This window comes from Idiotropiscis lumnitzeri, chromosome 12 (genome assembly GCF_059441095.1).
Source record: "Idiotropiscis lumnitzeri isolate Australia: NSW breed Sydney's pygmy pipehorse chromosome 12, RoL_Ilum_1.0, whole genome shotgun sequence".
NCBI lineage: Eukaryota > Metazoa > Chordata > Actinopteri > Syngnathiformes > Syngnathidae > Idiotropiscis > Idiotropiscis lumnitzeri.
The window spans coordinates 727,501-752,500 of NC_142402.1; the positions used below are offsets into that span (position 1 = coordinate 727,501).

General features: G+C 43.8%; 1 protein-coding gene across 4 annotated transcripts in view; it reads right to left on the reverse strand.

Moving 5' to 3' along the window:
• mrpl37 (mitochondrial ribosomal protein L37) overlaps positions 1-25,000 on the reverse strand; it is a 65,694-nt gene that overhangs the window by 9,717 nt on the left and 30,977 nt on the right. For 2 of the 4 annotated variants that reach the window (XM_088310577.1, XM_088310578.1), the window contains exons 4-8: positions 15,093-15,281; positions 11,895-12,049; positions 10,287-10,427; positions 2,281-2,412; positions 1,205-1,279 (exon numbers count right to left, since the gene is read on the reverse strand). In XM_088310577.1, the coding sequence (XP_088166703.1) occupies positions 1,205-1,279; positions 2,281-2,412; positions 10,287-10,427; positions 11,895-12,049; positions 15,093-15,281 (692 nt within the window). The remainder of the gene's footprint in view (positions 1-1,204; positions 1,280-2,280; positions 2,413-10,286; positions 10,428-11,894; positions 12,050-15,092; positions 15,282-25,000) is intronic. The other 2 variants (XM_088310579.1, XM_088310580.1) reach the window with 1 other exon arrangement.

Sequence of the window (25,000 nt, forward strand, 5' to 3'; positions counted from 1 at the left end):
TCTAGAAATTTTCAAAATAGCAGCCCCGGCCGGTTGAGTGTTTCACCTAGCATTTTGACAATTTTATGGAGTATGTATAAGGCCAAGACCTAAGAAAAAGTCTCTTGGAGCCATGAGCTAAATTGCACAGGAAGTCGGCCATTTTGAATTTACTTAAAGTGGGGCGGGTCACTACAATGGACTAAAACTTCCCTGCACATGTTCTAGAAAAATCCAAAACTTACCCTGTACATAAAACGTCCCGACCTCAAGACATCTATATGTTATCATATTGTCATACACACAGCGCCACCTCATGGTTACAAAAATGTAGTTCATTTTTTAAGACACCGAATTTACCGACATGGGCAAAATGATGTCGGTCATTGTAATACATTTCGGTAACGGTAAATTTTAGATTTATCGCCCAGCTCTAGTATGTTTCACCTAGCTGTTCGAAAACATGGTGGAATATGTACATGGCAAAGAACTTAAAAAAAGTCTCTTAGAGCCAAATGCTAAATTGCAAAGGAGGTTGTCCATTTTGAATTCACTTCAATCATGGCTTTGACAACAAAAGCTGCTCTAACTTCAATAAGGCAAAAATTTCTGCCAGGGCTGCGACGGCCGTTTATTGCTGCTCGCAGCTGTAGTTGCTCTTGTTTTTACATTTTTTGTGGAAAATTTTAATTCAACGGTTCTTTTATAGTAACATTTGCATTTGTTTGTGATGTTTTTTTGTGTGTATAATGTAACATTGTTGCTTTTGTTGTAATGTTTGCATCTCGAAGAATAGCAACCATTCTGGTCATTGCTAAGGAGAGCCCCAACAACAAAGAAAGGACATGAAGGACATGGCCCAATCCAGCCTCAAGCGCTTGTCATTTTCGAACTACCTCCAAGATGGTTCTGAATAGCCAGTCCATTGTAACTGCTCTGCCGCGAAAAAGTCTCATGGGAAATTGACAACTCAAGGGCATGCAAGGCGATCTTGTGTGGAACCGGGAACATGGAAAAGCGCCATTACTTGCATTAAACCGCTGGCCCCTTGAGAACAGCAACTTTTTGATTTTTTTAAAATTTACAGGTTTATGAAGTATGCTATATCACTTGATCCTTTTTTTTTGCTTTGTTTGGCGTTTTTTAAAGAAGACAACTTCAACAATTCTAAATTAGGAAAATAATCCAGTCAACTAATTAAAAGCCAAGTAAGGTAAATTGTTACCTTCAGTTGCTTCTTCATGAAAAGTGGTCTGACTTTTGCAAAATCGTAGAGCTCAGCATCTTCATCCAACCACACCTAAAACAAGTGAATTGAATAACTGAAATTACATAAAGCATAGAAAAACACTTATGTACAATCTTGTATTTTGTTAATATTCACGTTAAGACGATAGCTGTAATGCAGAAACCCCATTTACGTAAAAAAAAAAATCTGAGAAAAATGGTCAAGTGTTTCAGAGAACAGCGACGATGTACAGTGCATGAATGAATTACGTAGTATCATATTTGGACATTAAGGTAAAGTTTATGTATGTTCCACACTGGGAATATATTGAATGGCCTGAAAAATTGCACATTTATAAAATCAAATTCCTAACTTATGCATACTGTATATTTATCGGCCATGCAAAGGCTTTTATATCCTAGTTTGTGCTCTGATTTCCTGCTAATTTGTATTACAACATATGGAAAGCGCGTTGTCCAAGTTAACACAATACAATACAATTTTATTTGTATAGCACATTTGACAACAGATGGAGCTGAAACAAAGCACATTCCAATTGGTGTAATATAAATTAGCAGGTAATAAGAACACAAATGAAAACACAAACACATTTAATATAGATAACAGAAGAACAGCAGAACAGTGACAGTCTCATGTTGAGTCAAAAGCCAAAGAATAAAAATGTGTCTTCAAACAGGTTTTAAAAATGGACAGAGAAGGGGCTTGCCTAACATTCAATGGGAGCTCATTCCATAGGGAAGGACTGGCAACAAAAAAGGCACAATCCCCCCTGAGGCTGCTGTCAATCATTTTGCTTCTCACTTATTGAAATTATTTATCATGGCATGGGGTGTTTCTTTTTTTTTAATCGTGTTGCATACTTTACTGACAGATTATTCAAAAGATTTCAAGATTCAACAAAAGAGGTGGAAACGAGACCTGGGGGGGGTCGGAGACACATTGTAAGATGATTGAGATGTATCACTTTAATTTGTTTAAATAAAGGCTGTAGGGCATCATTAGGCTTCATAGATGAACAAATACAGACAATAGACAACAAATTAGATAAAAACCTGGTTTTTGATGCCATCATCTCCTCTCAGATCTGTGGTGTTGAGTTGGAAAACAATGAACTGGAAAAGTCTGCCGTTGGTCCCGACTGCCTGTATTGTTATAGGATGATCCAAGACACAATGACTCTTGGTCTTGGTGTATGTATGCAAGTATGAACAGAAACAGATATAGACAGTGAGAATGAGGGGGAGAAAGAGAGGAGAATGGAAAGCTGTTAGATAAATTCACAAAGATCCAACAAATGTTGGGAGCAATATTTTTGTTTAGAGGCCAATGTTTTTTTTTCTCAAAAAGATAAAAAAGTCCAAGAGAAAATGTGTTTAGTTAAAAGAAAAATTGTTCGAAATAGAATTAGATATTTTTTTACTGCCTGCGTGGAATAGTCAACAGATTTTCCAGCCACATTATTTTTCCCTGACTGAAAAAAAAATCTTTGAAATTCAATTAAAACTCTCTTACACGAGCAAGAGAGTGACACATTAATACGGATCCCAGCATCCGTCATATAATTTCAGATCATTTGAAACATACACTAAATCTTTCATCACGCTATCAGTGTCCTCTGCTCCTGCAAGGTGTTGCTGTCACGTTTTCGGGTGAGAATGTGACGAGTGGCCAACAATAGAGCTTTTTCAAAGGAGAGTGTTACTTTGCCAGACAAAGCCAAAACAGACAAACGGAGGAATCTAAGAAAAAGGCACATTTGAAGAAATACGGAAAATAAACACTACTTTACAAGTGGTGGTTCCGGATGTGATGGCTATTAAGGAAACAAGAAATGAGTTCAAGGACTTGGTGGAGGATATGTAAGTGAGGCTGGGAGGAGTTGCGCAACGGATATCGGACATGGAAGACGTGAATCCAAAGGTGGAGGATGACGTGGCGAAATGCGACAAGAAACTGGAGAGCTTGTGGTCACAAGTAGACGTCGAAAATTGAAGCCGGAGGAATAATAATAGAATGGTGGGACTGAAAGAAACAAAAGAAGAGACCGGGAAAGTAATGCAATACCTACAGAGTTATATTGGATGTTGCGGGGCCGGTGGCCAGGGAGATGGAGGCGGATTAAGGGGATGGGCTATACATGTGTTGGGAAGCTCGCAGATGCAGGTCATCATGAAGGCAAACTGGTAAGAGTGGGACGAGATGACAGAGAGGTGTGTCTGGGGAGCCTCACGGAGGACAGGGAGCGTCTGGCGAGGCAGCGTGGCGAACAAGGCGCCTGTCGTGCACTCACTGTGGTGATGGCTGCTGTTCGTAGCCCCTTGGCGAAGCTAGGGAAGTGTAGGTTCAGTGATTCCAGCGTCAGGGGCCCGTACATAGTGCGAGTTGTAGTTAGGGCAGAGTGTGTAGGAGTGCCGGCGTGGTTTCTGACTTGCTCGCAGCTGTTCGCCTGCCTTGCCACTCGCTGGATTGGAATCCGGCCCCAGACGAACCTACGAGCGCCTGCTACGTCAGTCGCCGTTCGGTGATTCCAGCGCTGGGGTAGCGATTCCTCTGAGGTCTCCAGTCAGGAGCCAGGACGGTCCAGCGACTTAAGCCTAGATCTTGGGAGGGGGTCTTGGCAATCGGGCCAGTTAAGTGGGCGACAGTTTTATGTATTTGTCTTTTGTCCTGTTAGTTATTGTCCCTTTGTATTTCAGTTGGAGAATGTGTTAAGGTTTTAGATTAAATTTTTAATAAAGAATGTATTTTTGATTGACTTGGCGGCCTGGCTCAATGGTGATGTCCAGTCTCTGACTCCGGACCTGACCGGCTAAAGGTGGTGGCAGCGTATCATACAATAGACTATACGTAAATATTTCTCCGTCGTGATGTTCTTGTCAGAGAGAGAGTTGTGTTGCCTGGGTAATTGCCGACATTCTCACGGACCGAGTAAAGTTAAAGTTTAGTGTTGAGGCGGAACGGGTGGGGAATGCGTAGCAATAGTTTTTGTTGCTATGTATTGGGTGCTTTTATTGTTTTCAGATTTGTGTTTCGCAAAAGGATATTTTTTTTTTAAAAGGTCTAATTTTATTCTCATGCTATGGTATTTATTTATTTATTTATTTTTAAACAATATGATGGTTCCGGCACTGTCACTCTCAGTTGAGCCTTTTCGTGTGTTTCGACCTTAACTTGTTTTTTTATTTTACCTCATCACAGTAATGGACATCCAACTTGAAGTTGTTTTGCTGCTGCTGGTGACTATTTTTTGCACGACTGTGTCCAGAGATGTAACTCAGAGCTACGGATTGATAGTGTATTTGCGTGATTAACTGTTAGCACTTTGTGCCAACCCGAGCCAGCTCCTGGAGCGCGACCGGTATCCCATGCGAGCTGAGGAGGAAGAGGCGGGGGTGTCGTTCGGGGCTAAACGCCAGGCAAGTAGGAGACGATTCCACCTCGTTCTCCCGTCCGTTAATATGGGGAACGTTAGATCCCTGCCCAATAAGACGGACGAGCTAACGGCGCTAGCCAGGCACGAGAGGAACTTCCGGGAGGCTAGCTTGCTGATGTTCACAGCGTCGTGGCTAACAGAGTTAACACCGGACGCTTCATAGATTTGGACGGCTTCCAAATCCTGCATGCGGACAGGACACTAGAGTGGTAAGAGGAAAGGAGAAGGGCTGGCTGTGTTTGTGAATGATAGATCGCATAACCCAGGGCACATCACCATTATGGACCAGCGCTGCAGTTGGAACATTGAACTGCTCGCTGTTAGAATGAGACCGTACTACATCCCAAAGGAGTTCAGTCATGTGATCGAGGTGGTGGTGTACGTTTCTCCCTCTGCTAACAGTGAGACAGCCTGTGACGCACTAACTGGAGCTGTGAGCAGGCTACAAACACAGCACCCAAACACCCCGCTCCTCATCTCTGGTGACTTCAATGATGCCTCTCTTTCCTTCTCTCTGCCTTCATTCACACAATATGTCACCTACCACATCAGAGACAAAAAATATTGGACCTTTTCTATGCCACCACCAAGGAAGCGTACACATCACTGACCCTCCCCTCGCTGGGCAAAGCTGATCATAACTTGGTGGCTCTCCTGCCTGTGTACAAACCTCTGCTCCAACAATTAACCCAGGATAACGCTGGACATTAAATCTCTCCAAAAGAAGAAAAAGAGGGCTTTCGTGTCAGGTAACAAGGAGCTGAAGAGATGCAGCGCCAGCTGTGAAGGAAGATTAGAGAGGGGAAAAGGTCCTACATGATGAGGTTGGAGGAACAGCTTCACCATAATAATGCCAGGGATGTCTGGAGGGGCCTGTAGACCATCTCAGGCCACAGACAACCCAAGACCAAGAAGGGGAGGAACCTTCAGTGGGCAAATGAGTTGAACCTATTTTTCAATAGGTTAGTTCAGATGCCTGCCCCCGCTTAGTCTCTCCTAATGCAGCCCCACCAACTCCTCCGACTGTGAACGACATCCTCCCCCGCCCCCCACAGTCTTCAGTTCCCAGCCACATCGGACAGTCACCACTTCCTCCTGCTCAGCCTTGTTCCTCACAACATCTCCGGTGAAGAACCAGCTGAGGAAGATGAAGGCAAGGAAGGCAGCAGGCCCAGATGGGATTAGCTCCCAGCTCCTCAAATCCTGCGCAGACCAGCTGTGTGGAATCGTCCAGCACATGTTCAACCTGAGCCTGAAGCTGGGAAGAGTCCTCCAGGTGTGGAAGACATTCTGCCTGGTTACCCAAGGTTTTGTGGACTGGTGTCAACAGAACCACTTCCAAATCAATGCTGGGAAATCCAAAGAGCTGATGGTGGATTTCGGCAGGCATCGGCACTCTCCACCTGCACCAGTGAATATACAGGGAAGAACGTTGAGAGAGTCTCCATTTCCAAATACCGGTGTGTTCATCTGAACAATAAACTGGAGTGGAGCGACAACACAGACGCTCATATAGGAAGGGTCAGCGCAGACTCTTTCTACTCAGGAGGCTGAGGTCTTTTGGGGTTCAGGGGACACTCCTCAGGAACTTTTATGACTCGGTGGTCACATGGGTCATTTTTTATGGAGTAGTCTCCTGGGTAGGCGGCATCTCGGGCCGGGACAAAAAGAGGCCGGACAAACTGGTGAGGAGGGCCAGCCCTGATCTGGGCTGCTCCCTGGAATCTGTAAACTCATTGGGGGGCAGGAGGATGATGGTAAAACTGTCATCAATGCTGGACAACCCAGTCCAACCCCTTCAGGACATGCTTACAGCACTCCACAGCTCCTTCAGTGATAGACTGTTACACCCTCACTGTGCAAAGGAGAGATTTCACCACTCCTTGCCGGCTGCTGTCAGACTGTTTAACTAGAACATTTGGTCGACTCTACGAATGGGCGGGCATTAGTGCAATTGTGGAGTCCTAGGATGCAATATTCAATACACCATACTTCTTTACTTTTATTCAATGGTGTACTTATATTGACCAATGATGTATTTTGTTTACCATTGCAGTACTTTTTATCATTGCACCATTTTTATTTATTTCCCCTCTGTACCATGGACAGACTTCCGTCTTGATTATGGACAGACATTAGGAGTGTTTACTTACACTTGTTTATGTTGAGGGATGTAAGTGTGTGTATATACACGGGGATTTGTGTACATACGCATATACTGTGTATATTTGCATAGGTTTGCTTTTCCTGAATTTTTGCTGCTGTTATACATTAACAGCTACATTACGCTGCCATCTGTGTGTGACCCAAATATTTGCTGCTGCAACACTTCAAATTTTCCCATTGTGGGACTAATAAAGGCCATCTTTATCTTTATCTTTAAATATTCACAGTCTGAATGACAATGTACTCTCAGTTTCAGAGGACTGGCTAATAAGTACATAATATTGTATCGTGGAATAGAAATGACTTTGGGAGTCAGGCTAAAAGGATAAAGCTTTTGACGTACTGTATTTTTACGACCATAAGGCGCACTTTAAAGTCCCAAGTATTCCCCAAAATAGATGGTAAATAATGGTGTACAAACCAAGAGTTTAAATCTGTACACGTGTTACTCTCTTGAGCAACGCACCTGACCAACTTTAGGGCATTTCACAGTGCACGTTAGCATTAGCTGAGTTGTCACAAAAGCTGTCCTTGCACTTGCGGGACTGCTAATGACGTGTAACTGACTCAATTTTGTAGTAAGTAAAATATGAATGGACTATATGGCAGTAATGAGTGCACTAAAAAGATAAAGTAGTCCTAAGGTGGTTGGTCAACGCTAATGCATGCAACACAAGAGAGCACTAGTCCACTACACATTGTATGAACATTGAATGAAGGCTAATGTAGGTGTATGAACAATATTGTTTTGGGGCAGCATTTAAAGCAAAGAAGCATTCATGCATCGGTGGAGGTGAAACTGCATTACACTACATTACAATGTACACAAAACAGTTAAAGGTAAAAAATAAATCAATAATTATCAACCTTGAAAGAGTTTTATGAAAAGTTTTTTATATATATTTTTATATTGACCAATTTATTTGACTTTTTCATTGTTGCGTTGACTTCTTTAAGTCTTAATAAATTTTGAAAATAAATAAAATAACTAAAATTCTTATAAATATTTTTAATAAATTAACATTAAAAAAAAGGAAAACATGCACATGCTTTTAATAGGACTGTGGAAATATTGTAAAATAAATTACATAAACTTTTTTCCATGGGTTCATAAGTAACAAAAAAAAAAATATTTTTTTTAAACATATATCGATCAATACGAATTACCTATATAGCAATACAGTAATCCCTTGTTTATTGCAGGGGATACGTTCCAAAAATAACCCGCGATAGGTAAAATCCATGAAGTTGGCAGCTTAATTTTTTTATTATAATTTTACAATGGATCCGATATGATGCATTGTTGTGGTTTGTTTGTATGTGTAGATGGGAAGTTGTGGTCCTGCAGTGCCACCTTGTGGCATTGCTGCGTTCGTTTTAAGCATATTATTTCTTCTTTCTTTTTTTGTTGCTTAACTTTGAGACTTGTGCACATATGTTGACAGAGGAGCGGTAAAAAGCCATCTATATTAACATACACTAGGTATAGAGCATTAATTTGATTGTTTTGGGAAAGAATTGACATTGTGATTTTTCGTTATTTTACATTGTCTGTAGCTCAAAATGTGTATCCCAAGCTAAGGCAAGATAGCTGACTGTCGGAACTGTTAACTCGCGCCCTTGGAGAGCGGAATGAGGTATGCTAGTGTATAAAATGTTAAATATATTAAAAATGTAAATTATTAGTGGGATGGCAAATTGAAATGATGTGATTTGATTCATTTATATTTCTTTATTCCTTTGTATTGAGTTGATAGGAGCTGTAAGAGCCAGTTCTTATTGTGCTATTTTTATTTTAGGCATTTACAAAGATTCATGTTTAGTGCTTATGGGTAAACTATGGGAATTAGAATTTAGAATTTACTATGTTGTAAATAATGGTGTAGTTAATTTGATAATTCAGATTTGTGATTGACTGTGCATGCGCGTGTGGCGAGATTCCCCTTCTGTGCACACAGAGGAAGAGTAGACGGTGTGCTTGTCGTGTTCTTCAGTGGAACAAAATAAACGTGGGACAACTGCGAGCTTGTCGGAGGCTTTTACTTGTCTCTGCTAAACATCACATACAAAGCAACAGCGCATGCGCAATATATCCTGTCCGTTGCGTAACCAAAGATCTGTGGTAGACTAGATGAATCAGTCCCATGTACAGCACTGTCGTTCACAAAACAACACATTACATCACAGTGCTGGTAGTTGTGGAAGTGAAACAGCTTTTGACCGTTCCCGTAGCGTACTCATTGTTCAAGTAGATGTTATCCACTAGTTGTGCTGAACGACATTGCTCACTGTTCTGGGTTGTGAAACTTTTAATACAAGACGACGAAAGAGTTCCTTTGGGTCCGTGTGAGTACTTTAATAAAAGTGAAAGCTGTGGATAAAATGATGTGCCACTACGGACGAGTCAGAACGACCTTCGACTGCCCGCACTGATTCACAAAGCTTAGGACAAAAGTGAATTTCTGCCTTTAGAGGAGCGTCGTGTATACATGAGTTATATGTGAATTATTTGTGAAACTACTATTGCAATTTGTGTTTTCCTGTTGTTCTGTAGTTTTCACGGTGCAGAATGCTGAATATGCTTGTTCAGAGATAAAAGATTATCAACACCCGTTTGAAACTCTCTGCGTCCTTATTCGAAATCCAAGGGGGCGCTACACAGAGCACAATACCACTGTAAAAAAAAATATGCGAAGCAGCGAAGCCGCGATAGGTGAAGCGCGATATAGCGAAGGATTACTGTATACTTGTCAGTCATATCGCCCAGCCCTATCTCAGAGTCTGTCACAACCTTGGTAAACAGTGTGATGTTATACTCCACACTATCAGCTTCTGTCAAATTGACTTGAGGACGATGAGGACAATACCTGGCCCAATGGTACGTGCTTGGGCAAATAGCAGATTTTGTTCGCTTGCCATATTTGTCGAGTGGATTTGTACCTTGCTGACGCGGCCGTAGTCCACTCTGTGACGAGACGTTCCTTCTGAATTTTTCGGAAAGTCTAATTTTTATCTGTGAAAAAGGCGGTATCCTTGATCTCACTGTTGTTGCTTACACCGGTGATTTTTCCTCCGAAAATCCTTTTCAACGCAGAGTTCATTGATGCAAATGTCAAGTACGTGCAACGCCATAAGTACTCGCTGTCTATTCTTCTCCTCGAGACACGCCATATCCAGTAGTTCAAACGCTAACACAGTTTCGGGCACGGTCATGTTGTGCCTTTTCATTCGGTTGTATCTTTGCTCAAAGTTTATTACATAGTCCGCCATGGACAAGGCACTGTCTTTTGCTATGGAGTCAAAATCTCGTTGCACACTTGAGTACAATGACAATAAAGGGATTTCTGATTTTCTGATCTGATTTCTGAAAAAAATAAGAATACGCTTCATAAACGCGGTATTTTTCTTCTCTCAAGAACACTGTGTTCAGCTTTGCGAGAAGTGCTTCCATACCATTACCTTGATTGAGATCATCCAAGGATATTTGCAAGGCAGTCTCTCTGGCTCTTCCTTCGAGGCCCAGTGCCACCGCAAGTTCCTGCTTCTTTTTGTCCAAGTCCGTAACAAGTCTCCAAATGCTAACTTTATTTTTCCAACCATCTAAATGGCAAATAACACAACATTATAAAGTTGCGTTTCCAGCTATTTATTCCGCCACAATCTTCCCCGCACAGGCTCAAAAACCATGTATAGGAGTCTCGCAGTTCCTCGCAATAGCCGCTAAAAACATGCAGGATGTCAACAGGTACAGCACTCATAGGTATCAAATTACAGTAATTCAATGACCATTTTTATCAGGGGTAGCCATGCTAAATGTTTGCAGGTGAAGATCAGGAAATGTGAGACACAAAAGATTGAGCAGCGGTACAAGAGGCATGAGGCAAAAAAAATAAAACGGGGTCAAACGCAAACAAGGTTCGGTACACTATGGCTATGACTATAACAAGAAACAAGCCTGGAACAAGACCTCAAGAGAATTGACAAACTGGCAATGAGACAAGAGACACTAGGGGAATATATACAAAGCTTGATTGGGGATGAGAAACAGGTGAGGCAAAGTAATAAGGGAGCAGGTGACAGACGAGGAAGGGGGTGGGGAGGTAGAGAGCAGGCTGTAAATCATGACACACTTCTTGACTATTTTTAACTATATATTTGTTGGACAGATAAACTAAAAAGCATGAACACTATTTGTATATTATCTGCTTACTGCGCAGTAGTGGCGTTGGAGGATGATATAAAAAAGAAAGCGTTCGGTGACAACATACAGTCACGTTTTGCTTCTGTTTCTTTTCGAGCAATGAGTAATTTCAAAGGCTCAGATGCATATAGTACCTATTAATAAAGTTGGTCGTTAAGGACTTACCATTGGAACCTTCATTCATAATTTTAGGTTTAAATCCCAAGCACATAATAATTGCAAAAAGTGAGCCCCTTTCCATTGATATGGCAGCTACTGTGTCTGTTGAAAGGGAAAGGGACTGGTTTTAAAGTGTTTGGAGACCATTCATGCTCGTTTAAAGATAAAGATGTCCTCGTGAGCCGGACCTGCATGAAGGGTTGGAAAAATCCTTTGGATATTATTATGTCAATAATGTGTGGTAGCTTGTACCTTGATACCGGTGGTCTCTTGCCTTATGAATACTATATTTTGTGTCTGGGTGTTCTGTCAAATGTTTGTATGTATTTGAAAGTTCTAAAAACAAATAAAGACATTGTTGGAAAAGAGAATTTTAACACCCGTGCAGTAACAAGAATCATTGTAATCATTATAGCTTACTATTCGTTTAGTTATTGTAATATTGAGTTTAAAACAACTGCACAATTTTTATGTGCTATCAAAACACTATATTTAAGATTAGGTCCCCATGTGCTGCATTTTTTATTTATGGTTAGGAAAGTGACACCGTTGATATGTCTAGACTACGGGATACCGTATCACCGAAATATTGTCCAACCCAATTGGAGTCCCTTGTGCATAACTGTGTAAAGATGTCTTCGTCCCCCCGTTAATCTTACTCCAGAGTGTTCGCACACGAGCACACAGACACACACGCACACTCTTACCCCATAAAGCGTATGTGCACGTGCCATAGCATTTCCAAAAAGGAACATGATCATCTTGGCTCTGAACTGCTCAGGGCAAAGTTTGAAGCGAGTATCATCTCCATCCAGGAAAAAAAGTGTGTGGACGTGAGGGTAACAATGCTGTTCTCTGAAACCTGAATGAACACAATTGAAAAATGTCTCAACAATAAAAAGACACGAAAAAAGCTGTTAACAATGTAGTGTGTAATATTGTGATCATGGACTTCATATTCAAAACAGAGTACCGTATTTACGCGACCATAAGTATTAAAGGGAGCAGTCTCAGTCACGGGTGCCATTTCTATATTTAACACATACAAACGGCGCACCGTATAATAGGACGAGCACCGTAAAACACAGGTTAGCTTAAAACATATGAAAGCATGCATGCACGCTACGGAAAGCGCTTTGTTGCAGCTCCAGCTGTTGTGAAATGCGCCATATAAATAAAGTTGCATTGTACTGTATTGGCACACAATGCCAATATGCCAAGACAGTGTGTCCCCCGCCTACTGCCCGAAGATAGCTGGGATAGGCTCCAGCACCCCCCGCAACCCTAGTGAGGAGAAGCGGTACAGAAGATGGATGGATGTACTGTATTGTATTGTATTGTAAAACATAGGCTAGCATGCATGCTAACGAATGTTTTTAAAAAGGCGGTGGGAGGAATAATGAGTTTGGTTGTACTTTATTGAAGTATTTCCGATGAAGCATCGCAGGTAAAAAAAAAATACACGCAAAAAAAAAACCCCTAAGGTGAACGTAATTTGACTTTCTCTAACTTCTTACTGCATTTGACAAACTCTTAAATGTTTCAGTATTTTTGGACAACTTGAACTTTTCTAAAAAGGATATAGGGAAAGGCAAATTTCACAAGTGTTTCATTGTCCATTTCTAAGTACGTCTACTTTTATACCTTTCAGTGACTCTTCCAGAGTCTCTGCATCTCTGTTGCAAATTGCTAATGACATCGTGACATTCTGAGATCAGCGGCCAATTCCTTCTGAGAGCAAAATGTTTGAACCCTCGCAAGGCCAAGGTACTGGTGATCAGTTGTTTGATGTCATTTTGGTCTCATGATTTAAAAATGTGAACATCATGATGAAAAGGAATGTTTCAATTAGGGTTGTCCTGATACAACATTTTCCAGTTCCCATTCAATACCGATATTGCAGCCTGGAGTAAAGTCCAATTCCAATATCGTCCGATGCGATATGAGCAGGAATGATATATGCAGTAATGTATTTTTTTAGTAGAAATGGTTAGAAGAGACTTGATCAAGTTATACAATTAAACCAAATAACAATAGTCAGCAATGGCAGGTATGTGAATATATGACCCACTTATTCCAAACATGGGGTGCCTCTGACTATTAAATTGATACATACATAAAGTTATCAGTTACCTGTTAAAAATGCAGTTAGTAATGTACAATACAATGCATTGCACATATTTTAGGAACAAACAAAAAAAAGCTTCTGCAAGATTATAAAAATCAGAATATAAAGTGTAAAAAGTAGTGCAACATGTAACAGTGCAAAACTTTTTGGGGCCTAAAAAAAGCAGCATATCCATCATTGCTGGTATGAGACATGCAAGATCACAAGTTACAATGTTTCCATTAGTGCTGAAAAGACGCTCTGAGAAGAGCTTGTCACTGGTACGCACAAATACTTACGAGATAGTTTTCCAATGCATGAATTTTTTTCGAAACGCGAATGTTACTGTTAGCGATGTTTGCTTCGTACGTGAATGACCGCTAGTTGTTGCTTCTCCATCTGTTCATTTCGAACCTGTTTGACAGACTTCACAATCAAATCGGTGGTGGTGTTTTAAATGTTGAAATACGTGTTGGTCGTGTTGCCTCTGGATCCGATGCTTTTTTTTTTTTTTTTAATGCAGTTCATTTTTGTCGAATCCGCCATATGTTCAAATAATAGAAGTGCCGCCCTTCTTTAGTACGAACTTCTCCCTCTCCACTATAGCGGCAGAAGTTACTTCCGTTTCATCCACATCGGTACACGGAAATCACAGGAAAAAACCGAGGTGCACGTGGAGTGTGTTATTGTCGCGCTGAGCTGAATGTAGGCACCGGAACACAAACGAACATGTGTTAGCCAACAACACTGATTGGCCAGCGCCATTAAGACCCGAGCATCGACAATTCTGGTTGGCTAATTCATCTATCACTCAAACGCCCAAGGTTGGGGAGAGAGGAAACACTATACAAAATGGCACTGTCTCGCGATTAGATAATTGCACTAGGTCAAACCTCGATGTCGTTTAGATTTTGATTTATCGTGCCGCTCTGCAGTTGTTTTGCAGCAGCACCGCAAGATTCTATTCAATTTTTTTCACTCCACCTCAGAGTTACATTGGACAGTAAACTGCCAATCAGAATCAACCCTAGTGTTCGACTCCAGATTGGTTAAGAATTGTAGCACAATTATCACGCCTGCATCGCGAGCGCGAATCAGCGTTTCGTACGCGTAGAGGAGAGAGAAGCCACAAGCGTCAAACCTATGTTGTGCGTGACCCTTGTGAGGAGAAGCGGAACAGATAGCCAGCAAGTTTTGAGAGCAGCAAGGACTCAACTGTGCGATCATTCGCCTCCACATTAAAAATGAAATTCTGAAAAAGTAATACACATTTTCATTTAATATACCTGTAATCTGCAAAGGTAATTGGATAGAGTTGCAGTTTTTTTTGTATCCTGAATACATAACGCCAGTAGATGGATTCCCTAGGACCCTCCCTCCCTCCCCGAGCTTGCGCACATATCCTGCACACATCGTGCACATTCGATGATGTCACAAAGTGTCCCCACGGATGAGACGAGATGGTGGCCCCCACGAACGATGGTGCCTGACGCACGCATGTATTATGTATAGGGAGCACCAGTTCTGCCTAGTTCCACTTTTGCTTACACATGACCTCCACCACTTGAAGCGTCTGCCAGAGCCGGCAGCAATGCACGCGGAATCGGAGCTGATACACATTATCAGATCGGGAAACCCCTCGTTTCAATACCAAACTACCTTAACCAGGAAATACGATTGAGTCGATTGTTGGATATGTGCAGTTAAATGTTTTTAAAAGTTCAGACAAAAAACACCTGTATGCATTAAAGAAACACACTGAATAAAAAGACACAAAAGACAACCCACCATTCCTCACCTGTACAATTCACCTCCTCCTTGTACTTATATATTTCTTGCAGGTCCACTGTAGGAGCCACAGGATAAAACGTTTCAAGAGCATGATTGGCTGTGTCCAAGACTTGATGTTTCCCAGAAACCCTTGGTAGAGGATCCATACTGTTATATATTAAGCCATTTTGACCACGAACCTGGAACATGTTTTTGCCTGGTAGACAAATATAAGACCACATTTCAGTCCTCTGTCATGAGCTGTTTAAAACATCTGGCTGTAAATAAACATAAATCAAACCTGGAAACTGAAATTATGACTCAGTCATTTTGATCTGAAGAACAAATGTCTTCAGGGTACAACAAAAACAATTGATGTATGTTTATACATACTGTACTGTACATTAGGGCTGATTTTAGGAAACAATTGGGTTGCAATTTGTCTGACATTGCGATTTCAATTTGATTTGTAGTTTTCTTCACACTGTGCAGTAACAATTACTAACATGACAAAAAATGCCTTGATATCAATAAAAAAAAACTATTATTCTAAAAGTACAAGGACACTAAAGAGGTTTTGTTTTAACATTTTCAAATTGTTAAAAATGGTTAAATTAAGGTAAGATCTATGGTATTACTTGCCATCAGGTATTATTTTGCATTTGTGCAATTGTGTATTTTTAAATGCATTTTTTGAAGATTTTATGTCCTGTGCTTTTAACATGTTTCGTGGAGTCTATGATTCTCCTTTCAGGGCTTGGAGGCTTTCGCATTCCACTCCTACTCACGCACCTGCAACTTCTGGCGCCGGTCCGTGCACCGTTACAGTACATGTTCTTTGGATATAAATGTAAGACTATATGTTAATATTTTTCCCATCATTTTGTGAGAGACTAACCAGGTTCCAACAGAGACTGAGGGCTTGGAAATATGGCTTTGAAATTCAAATCAAGGTATTAATTGAATCTTTTGGTACTAACAGTAATGATGAGATTTAAAATCATAATGGGAGTATTTGTGGTTTGGTTATTTAAATGTGAAAAGGTAAATTTGACATTACACATGTGCAGATATACATACACACATACAGATATATCAGTGGCGGGCAGTGCATTTCATACGTAGGCCTTCAGTGAAGTCCTACATAGTCTGACTTGAATAAATCCCCCTGATAACACCATTTATGACAACAGGCTGGATAAATAATAATACAGATAAGACACTTACACACTACTGAGTGAGTGTAAGAAAACTGAGGTTCTCTTAAAAGGTCCGTCTTGAAAATGGCCTCGCTAGGGTATCTGCAATTCAATGCACACTTTTCCCTCCTTCGGCCATTGCGGTTTATAGAAAGCAAGAATATATCTTAGATTTTCAAACGGGCGCCAGTTACGACTTAGGGGTGGGTTGATTCTGCATAGCGCTGGCCCCTCCGAGTGAGTATCCAATCACAAGACAGGTTCATCACTTTCAACGAGAGGCCAGAGAGAAGGCCTTACTGTCATCAACTCCTGATCTGATTGGCTATCGCAACTGTCTATATATTATTCTCTCTCTCTCTCTCCCTCTTTCGCTCTCTACCTCTCTCTCTCTCTCACAGATGCTCCACCCCTGCTGTATTGCATGTCAAAAATGTAAAATATTTCTCACTGTTGCCCCAAATTTTGACACGGTACAACCCAAATTTAAATCGGTACAAACCAAAGTAAATCGGCCTAAGGACCAGTGTTGTTTTTGGCAGGCATTTTAGATAGAGTCTTAGTATTTTTTTTGGGGGGGGGGGGGAATTCGTATTATTTTTTTGTCACATTTACTCATTACTATTCTATAATTTTAGTCTAGTTTTAGTAGAGGGAAACTCCCCCAAAACGTTCTTGTCTAGTTTTTGTAAATTTAGTCGACGAAAACTCAAAAAGGTTTTAGTCCGTTTTAGTTAAAAATAGGCATGCAAGATTTCCACCCATTAGCAAAGACATTCGGATGGACAAATGAGTATTATAAATTAACAACATCATCATCTTTACTCGTAACAGCTTGCTGTTACAACAACCATGTAGCCTACCGAGTGTCACTGTCGCCATGGTCTGTCAAACGAAAGGGTGTCAGTGTGTGTGAGCCGAGACAAATGACCGCAGATGTGTTCGTGTTTTGTCCCGGTGGTGGGCATGCTGTCAGGTCAGGAGGCTTGCTAGGCGTGTTGTCTGGTAGGCCTGCAAGTTCCCTGCTACTGGAAACCTGTAATCCAGTACAACTTGTTTCAGGGTCGGGTTGACGGCGACTAATCCATCTCCCCCACGATCTCCTTGGAAGATTGGTGTGGAGGGTGACTGGACACCTGATGTAATGAAAAGGAAGATCCATCTCCAAGGGCGCCAGCTCAGGTGAGTCAATAGCGGCCATCCAGCAAAACCAAACCTGGGTAGATGAAATTTGATAGCCTTGATAGGCCATTCATCTAGGACAAGGACAGACTGATATAAAACCTACGACCTGAGGACCTCACCGTCACCGTCCCAGCTTGCTCGGCCATGACAGATGAACCCCGGGTGTAAAGGGAGGGGCCATGATTGCGCAATCTGTAGTCCACCTTAAAACTCCATTGCGCAGGCTCGAAGGACATTCCCACGTTCATGACGCCACCACCTTTACCAAGTCCTGTAGCGACGGGAAAGGGGCGAAAACAGCAGGTGGAAGATGTCACTGGAAGCTGCAGTCCCAATCCTGCATGCAGGCGGTTCAGGATATTGGTCGCCTTATGTTGACCCATAGACGACACCATCACTCGGCAGCAGCCTGAACGACCAAGCAGTGCTATCAAGGGACAGCAGTGCATGCTCCACATGGAGAGGGGCCTATAAAAGGTGGCCTAACCAAAGCTTGTCTCTCATCCCCCCAGTTGGCTAGCCGCAGTCAACGGGCATCTTTCCATGCGGCCGAACAACAACAAAGAAAGGAAGGTACGCACCCACCTGCAAGGGTGCAAAAACACTGAAACTCGCATGCTGGAACATCAGAACCTTGCCTGACTAAACTGACAGCAACCGACCTGAACGTCACTCTGCTCTGATTGTGCATGAACTGTCCAGACTCGATATTGATATTGCTGCCCTCAGTGAAGTTCTGTTCTCAGATGAAGGCAGCCTACAGGAGCAGGGAGCTGGATACATCCTTTTCTGGTCAGGGAAACCTGCGACAGAAAGGCGTCTCGATGGCGTTGGCCTCATGCTCAGAACCTCGATTACTTCCAAGCTGGAAAACCTGCCATCTGATCATTCCAACCGCATCATGACCCTGCGCCGCCCTCTGGAGAATGAGCAGTATGAAACGCTTTTCAGTGTGTATGCCCCAACTCTTCAAGCTGACGCCTGCAAAAAAGTTTTATTCTGAACTTCGTAGCCTTCTCCAAACCACCCTTGCAGACGACAAGCTATTAATCCTCTGCGACTTCAATGCTAGAGTGGGCCAAGACACAGTTGCCTGGAAAGGAGTACTTGGCAGACACGGCTTCTGAAACTGCAAAAACAACTGGCGCTTGCTGCTGGAGTTCTGCACGGAGCAACAACTTGTCATCACCAACACTATCTTCCAGCAAAAGGACAATCTGAAGACAACCTGGATGCATCCTCGGTCTAAACACTGGTACCTTATGTTCTAGTGCGTCAACGAGACCTCAAAGACGTCCTGGACACCAGAGTGATGCCCAGTGCAGAATGTCATACTGATCATCGCCTGGTGCGCTGCAAACTCAGGATGCACTTCAAACCTAAGCCAAGGAAGGAGCAAGCTACAGTCAATCGACGTGAAGGCTAACTTTCAGGCAAGCTTAAAGGCCAAGCTTGGAAACAACAGCTGCCCAGAAGATTACTCTCACGAAACACTCTGGAACCAACCAAAAACTACCATCCTCCAGACATCTGAAGAAGCCCTTGGTTTTACCACTAAAACAAATAAAGAATGGTTTGATGAAAACAACAAAGAGATCCAGAAAATGCTGTCGAAGAAGAGATCAGCCCACCAGGCTCACCTGGCTCACACATCCTGTCCTGTAAAGAAAGCTGCCTTCCGCCACATCTGCAACAACCTCCAGCTCAAGCTTCGAGTGATGCAAAACGATTGGTGGACCAACCTCACAGAACTTACCAGTGTGCAGATGCTAGTGACTTCAGGAGTTTCTATGCAGCCCTCAAGGCAGCGTATGGCACTCCTAAACACTCCTAAATGACAAGACATCCCTCCTGAGCCATTGGTTTGAGCACTTCCCAGCACTCGTCAGTGCTGATCGAGTTGTCTTGGACTACTCCGCATCCTACAGCTCCCAGTCAAAGAGGAACTGGATGAACCGCCTTTTATGCAATAACGTTCAAAAGCCATAGAACTGTTGAAGAGTAGCAAGGCAGTGGGAGTTGATGGAATTCCACCTGAGTTCTGGAAAAGTGGAGGCCAAGCACTACACAGCAAGCTCCACAAACTCCTTGTCTGTTGTTGGGAGCAGGGCAAACTGCCAAGAGACCTCCGCGACGCAATCATTATTACCCTATCTAAACAAGGGGGAAAAGTCTGACTGCTGAAACTACCGGGGGGGGGGTCACTCTGCTCGCCAGTTCAGGAAAAATCTTTGCTCGAGTGCTCCTGAACAGGCTAGTACCTATCACAGAAGACCACCTCCCAGAAACCCAGTATGGCTTCAGAGCAAACCAGGGTACCACAGACATGGTTTTCGTCCTCCCACAGCTCCAAGAAGAGAGTCGGGAGCAGATCAATAGTCTGTTTATCGCGTTTGTTGACCCAACCAAGGCGTTTGACACGGTGTGCAGAAAGGGTCTTTGGCTAATCATGGAGCGCTTTGGCTGCCCCCCAAAGTTCCTGAGTATGGCCATAAAGCTGCATGAAGACCAAGATGGCTAAGGTAGGTTAAACAGCGACCTCCCTGAACCCTTACCCATCGTTAATGGCGTGAAACAGGGTTGTGTCCTAGCACCTACACTGTTCAGCATCTTCTTCATACCCTCGGTTATCGCGGTTAATGGGGACCGGGACCACCCGTGAAAACTGAAAATCCGCGAAGTAGCGGCGCACCTTCAAAAATGCTTAAAAAAAAAAAAAAAAAAAGTGCGAAGTAGCGGCGCACCTTCAAAAATGCTTAAAAAAAATATATAAAAATGTTATATATATATATATATATATATATATATATATATATATATATACGGGTAGAGAGAGAGAGAGTGAAATTCATGTTCTAACAAAAAAAAAATAATTATTATTAAAACATTATTTTTTTATTCCATAGCCATTATTTTTGTATTTATTCAATTACTTCTTTTTGTATTTATTTAATTACTTCGACTTTTACCTGCTGGTACGCCGTCCGGTGTGCCCTGTGAAATGAAAGGTGGCATTCTTCAATTATTTATTTATTCACTTATTCATTCATAACGCACAGCCTCGCGCTCCGCTCGTACCCGGGCGGAAGAGGTGCTCCTCTCCGGCTTAATTGTCACGCACGCCGGACCTGCTCCCCCGAAGCGTGTCTCCGTTCGGTTGAACTCAGTTTCATTTCGCCCCGCCCGTGCCCGGGGAAGGTGCTCTTATTCGGCTTAACTGTGACACGAGCATGCCCTCCTCCTCCGGAGCTTCCATTCGGTTAAACTTAGGGGCCGCTTGACACCGCCCGTGCCCGGGGAAGGTGCTCCTATTCGGCGTAACTGTGACGCGAGCATGCCCTCCTCCTCCGGAGCTTCCATTCGGTTAAACTTAGGGGCGGCTTGACACCGCCCGTGCCCGGGGAAGGTGCTCCTCTTCGGCTTAACTGACGCGAGCATGCCCTCCTCCTCCGGAGCTTCCATTCGGTTAAACTTCGGGGCCGCTTGACACCGCCCGTGCCCGGGGAAGGTGCTCCTATTCGGCGTAACTGTGACGCGAGCATGCCCTCCCCCTCCGGAGCTTCCATTTGGTTAAACTTAGGGGTCGCTTGACACCGCCCGTGCCCGGGGAAGGTGCTCCTATTCGGCGTAACTGTCACGCACGCCGGCCGGCCTCCTCCGGAGCTCTCGTACGGTCCGAACCGCGCGAAACGTCGCCCAGGATTGTGCCCGGGGGAACGTGCTCTTCTTCGTCCACTCTCCTCTTTGCCCACGCTCTTCTTCGGTGCACGCCGGCCGTCTAACCGCTCCAGCGCCCCGTCGTGCCGCTCTGCGAAACTACAATGCCCCCGAATATATTTTAGACCCGCGAAGCACTGAACCCGCGAAAGGTGAACCGCGAAGTAGCGAGGGTTCACTGTATACGTATATACACAAATCCCCATGCATATACACACTTACATCCCACAACATATAAAAGTGTAAGGAAACACTCCGAATGTCTGTCCATGGTACAGAGGGGAAATAAATAAAAACGCTTCAATGATAAAAAATACTGAATGATAGAAAATACTGCAATGATAAAAATAGTGCAATGATAAAAGTACTGTACTGGTAAAATACTGCAATGATAGAAAATACTGCAATGATAAAAGTACTGCAATGGTAAAAGTACTGCAATGATAAAAATACTGCAATGGTAAAAGTACTGTAATGGTAAAAGTACTGCAATGATAGAAAATACACCAATAATAGAAAATACTGCAATGATAAAAGTACTGTAATGGTAAAAGTACTGCAATGAAACAAAATACTGCAATGATAAAAAGCTGTGGAGTGTTCTAAGAGTGTCATTGAGTGGGTGGGCTGGGTTGTCCAGCATTGATGACAGTTTCGCCGTCATCCTCCTGCCCCCCACTGAGTCCACAGAGTCCAGGGCGGAGCCCAGGACAGAGCTGGCCCTCCTCACTAGTTTGTCCAGTCTCTTTTTGTCCCGGCCCGTGATGCCTCCTGCCCAGGAGAACACTCCATTGAAAATGACCAATGAAACCACCGAGTCATAGAAGTTCTTGAGGAGTGTCCCCTGAACGTCAAAGGACCTCAGCCTCCTGAGTAGGAAGAGTCCACACTGACCTTTCCTATCGAGAGCGTCTGTGTTGTCGCTCCAGTCTAGTTTATGGTTCAAATGAACACCCCGGTACTTGTAAATTGAGACCCCCTCAACGTCTGTTCCCTGGATATTCACTGGTGCAGGTGGAGAGTGCCGACGCTTGCAGAAATCCACCACCAGCTGTTTGGATTTCCCAGCGTTGATTTGGAGGCGGTTCTGCTAACACCAGTCCACAAAACCCTGAGTAACCCCTCTGGAGTCCCGATCATCTCCGTCAGTGATGAGGGCGACAATCGCAGAGTTATCAGAGAACTTCTGCTGGTGACAGGTCGAGGAAATGTATTTGTAGTCTGAGGTGTAGAGGGTGAACATGGAGGGAACCAGAACAGTTCCCTGCGGCGCTCCCGTGCTGCAGAGGAGCACGTCAGACACAGAGTCCTGTGTTCTCACGTACTGTGGATGGTTTGTGAGGTAGTCGTGGAGCCATGTGATGAGGTGGTGGGCCACTCCCGCCTGGTCCAGCTTGTCTCCCAATAGGGTGGGCTGGATGGTGTTGAAAGCACTGGAGAAATCAAAGAACATGATGGTCACAGTGCTCCCTGACTTCTCCTGATGGGAGATTGAAGTGTGGAGCAGGTAGATGATGGCATCATCAGGACTGATGCCAGGTTGGTATGCGAAATGTCGTGGTTCCATCGAAGAGCTCACCACGGGGCGCAGATGGACAAGGACCAGTCTCTTCAGGGTCTTCATCAGATGAGACGTCAGCGCCACTGGTCTGAAGTTGTTGAGCTCCTTCGGATGGGGGTCTTTGGAACCGAAACTAGGCAGGATGTTTTCCACAGCTGGGGGACTCTGCCCAGCTTCAGGTTCAGGTTGAACCTACACTGGACGATTCCACACAGCTAATCTGCAGAGGATTTGAGGAGCTGAGAGCTAATCCCATCTGGACCCGCTGCCTTCCTCGCCTTCATCTTCCTCAGCTGGTTCTTCACCTGAGATTTTGTGAGCAATAAGGCTGAGCAGAAGTTAGTGGTGGCTGTCTGATGTGGCTGGGAACTGAAGCCTGTAGGGGAAGGAGGGAAGAGAAGAGAAGCGAGAGAGAGAGAAGTAGAGCAGAGGGGAGAGAGAGAGGGAGAGAGGGTCTCATTCGCAGCGGCAGGAGGGGTTGGTGGGGGCTGCAGTAGGGGAGACTGAGCGGGGACAGGCATCTGATCCAACCTATTGAAAAATAGGTTCAACTCATTTGCCCACTGAAGGTCCCCCCCCCTTCTGGGTCTTTGGTAGTCCGTGGCCTGCTATGGTCTTCAGGCTCCTCCAGACATCCATAGCATCATTATTCAGCAGCTGTTCCTCCACCCGCATCCTGTCGGACTTTTTCCCCTCTCTGATCCTCCTGCTCAGCTGATGTTTCACTCTCTTCAGCGTCTCCTTGTCGCCTGACACAAAAGCCCTCTTTTTCTCCTCCAGGAGAGCTTTAATGCCCGATGTGATCCAGGGTTTGTTGTTGGAGAAACATCTTACTGTCCTGGTAGGGAATGGTATTCTCCATGCAGAATTAATAGTCTGTAATTGTGTCTGTTAGACCATTTAAGTCCTCCCTGTGGGCTTTGCTGAATACCTCCCACACAGTTGTGTTAAAACAGTCCTTTAAGATTTGGAAGCCGTCCAATTCCACGACGGCGTCCAGCGTTAGCTCTGTTAGCCACGACTCCGTGAACATCAGCCACCCAGCCTCCTGGAAGTTCCTCTCGTGCCGGGTTAGCGCCATTAACTCGTCCATTTTATTGGGAAGGGATTTAACATTCCCCATAATAACGGACGGGAGGACGGGGTGGTATCGTCTCCTCCTTGCTTGGCGTTTAGCCCTTGCACGACATCCCCGTCCGTCTCTTCCTCCTCAGCTCGAGGGGGACATCGGGTCTCGCTCCGGGAGCCGGCGCGGGGTTAGCACGGAGTGCTAACAGCTGATCTGTTTTGTACACGATCGATCCGTAGCTCCGAGTTATGTCTCCGGACAGGGTCGCGCAAAAAACAGCCCCCAGCAGCAATAAAACCACCGCAATTTGGATGTCCATTGCTGCGATGATGTGAAATAAATAAAAGAGGGTAAAGGCAAAAACACACGAAAAAGGCTCAACGGAGAGCCGGGCTGCTGAAACAGGCAGTCACTCGCACGGCGTCAGAACCGGAAGGCAGGTAGCAGTAATATTTCTGACTAGGTTGTTCAACAGGATCTTAGACAGTGAAAAGATGCCCGAGTAATGGAGTAGAAGTGTGCTGGTGCCCATTCTTAAGAACAAGGGAGATGTGCAAGAGTTGTGGCAACTACAGAACAATGAAGCTGATGAGCCACACAATGAAGCTGTGGGAAAGAGTGGTGGAAGCTATACTGAGGGAAGAGGTGAACATCTGTGAGCAGCAGTTTGGTTTTATTCCAAAAAAGAAGACAACAGTTGCAATATTTGCTTTGAGCATGCTGATAGAGAAGTACAGAGAGAGTCAGAAGGACCTGCATTGTGTCTTTGTAGATCTGGAGAATGCTTATGACAGAGTGCCCATAGAGAAACTGTGGTTTTGTTTGAGGAAGTCTGGAGTAGCAGAGACGTATGGTCAAGTGGTGCAGGACATGAATGAGGACTGTAAGACAGTGGTGATGTGTGCTGTAGGTGTGATGGAGGAGTTCAAGGTGGAGGTGGGGCTACACCAGGGATCAGCTTTGAGTCCCTTCTTTTTCGCTATGGTAATGGACAGGATGACCGATGAGGTTTGACAGGAATCTCATGGACCATGATGTTTGCAGATGACATTGTGATATGTAGTGAGAGCAGGGAACAGGTGGAGAAGAAGCTGGAGGCATGGAGGTTTGCCCTGGAAAGGAGGGTAATGAAGATTAGCCATAGCAAGACGGAGTATTTGTGTGTAAATGAGAGGGACCCAAGAGAAAGAGTGAGCTTACAGGGA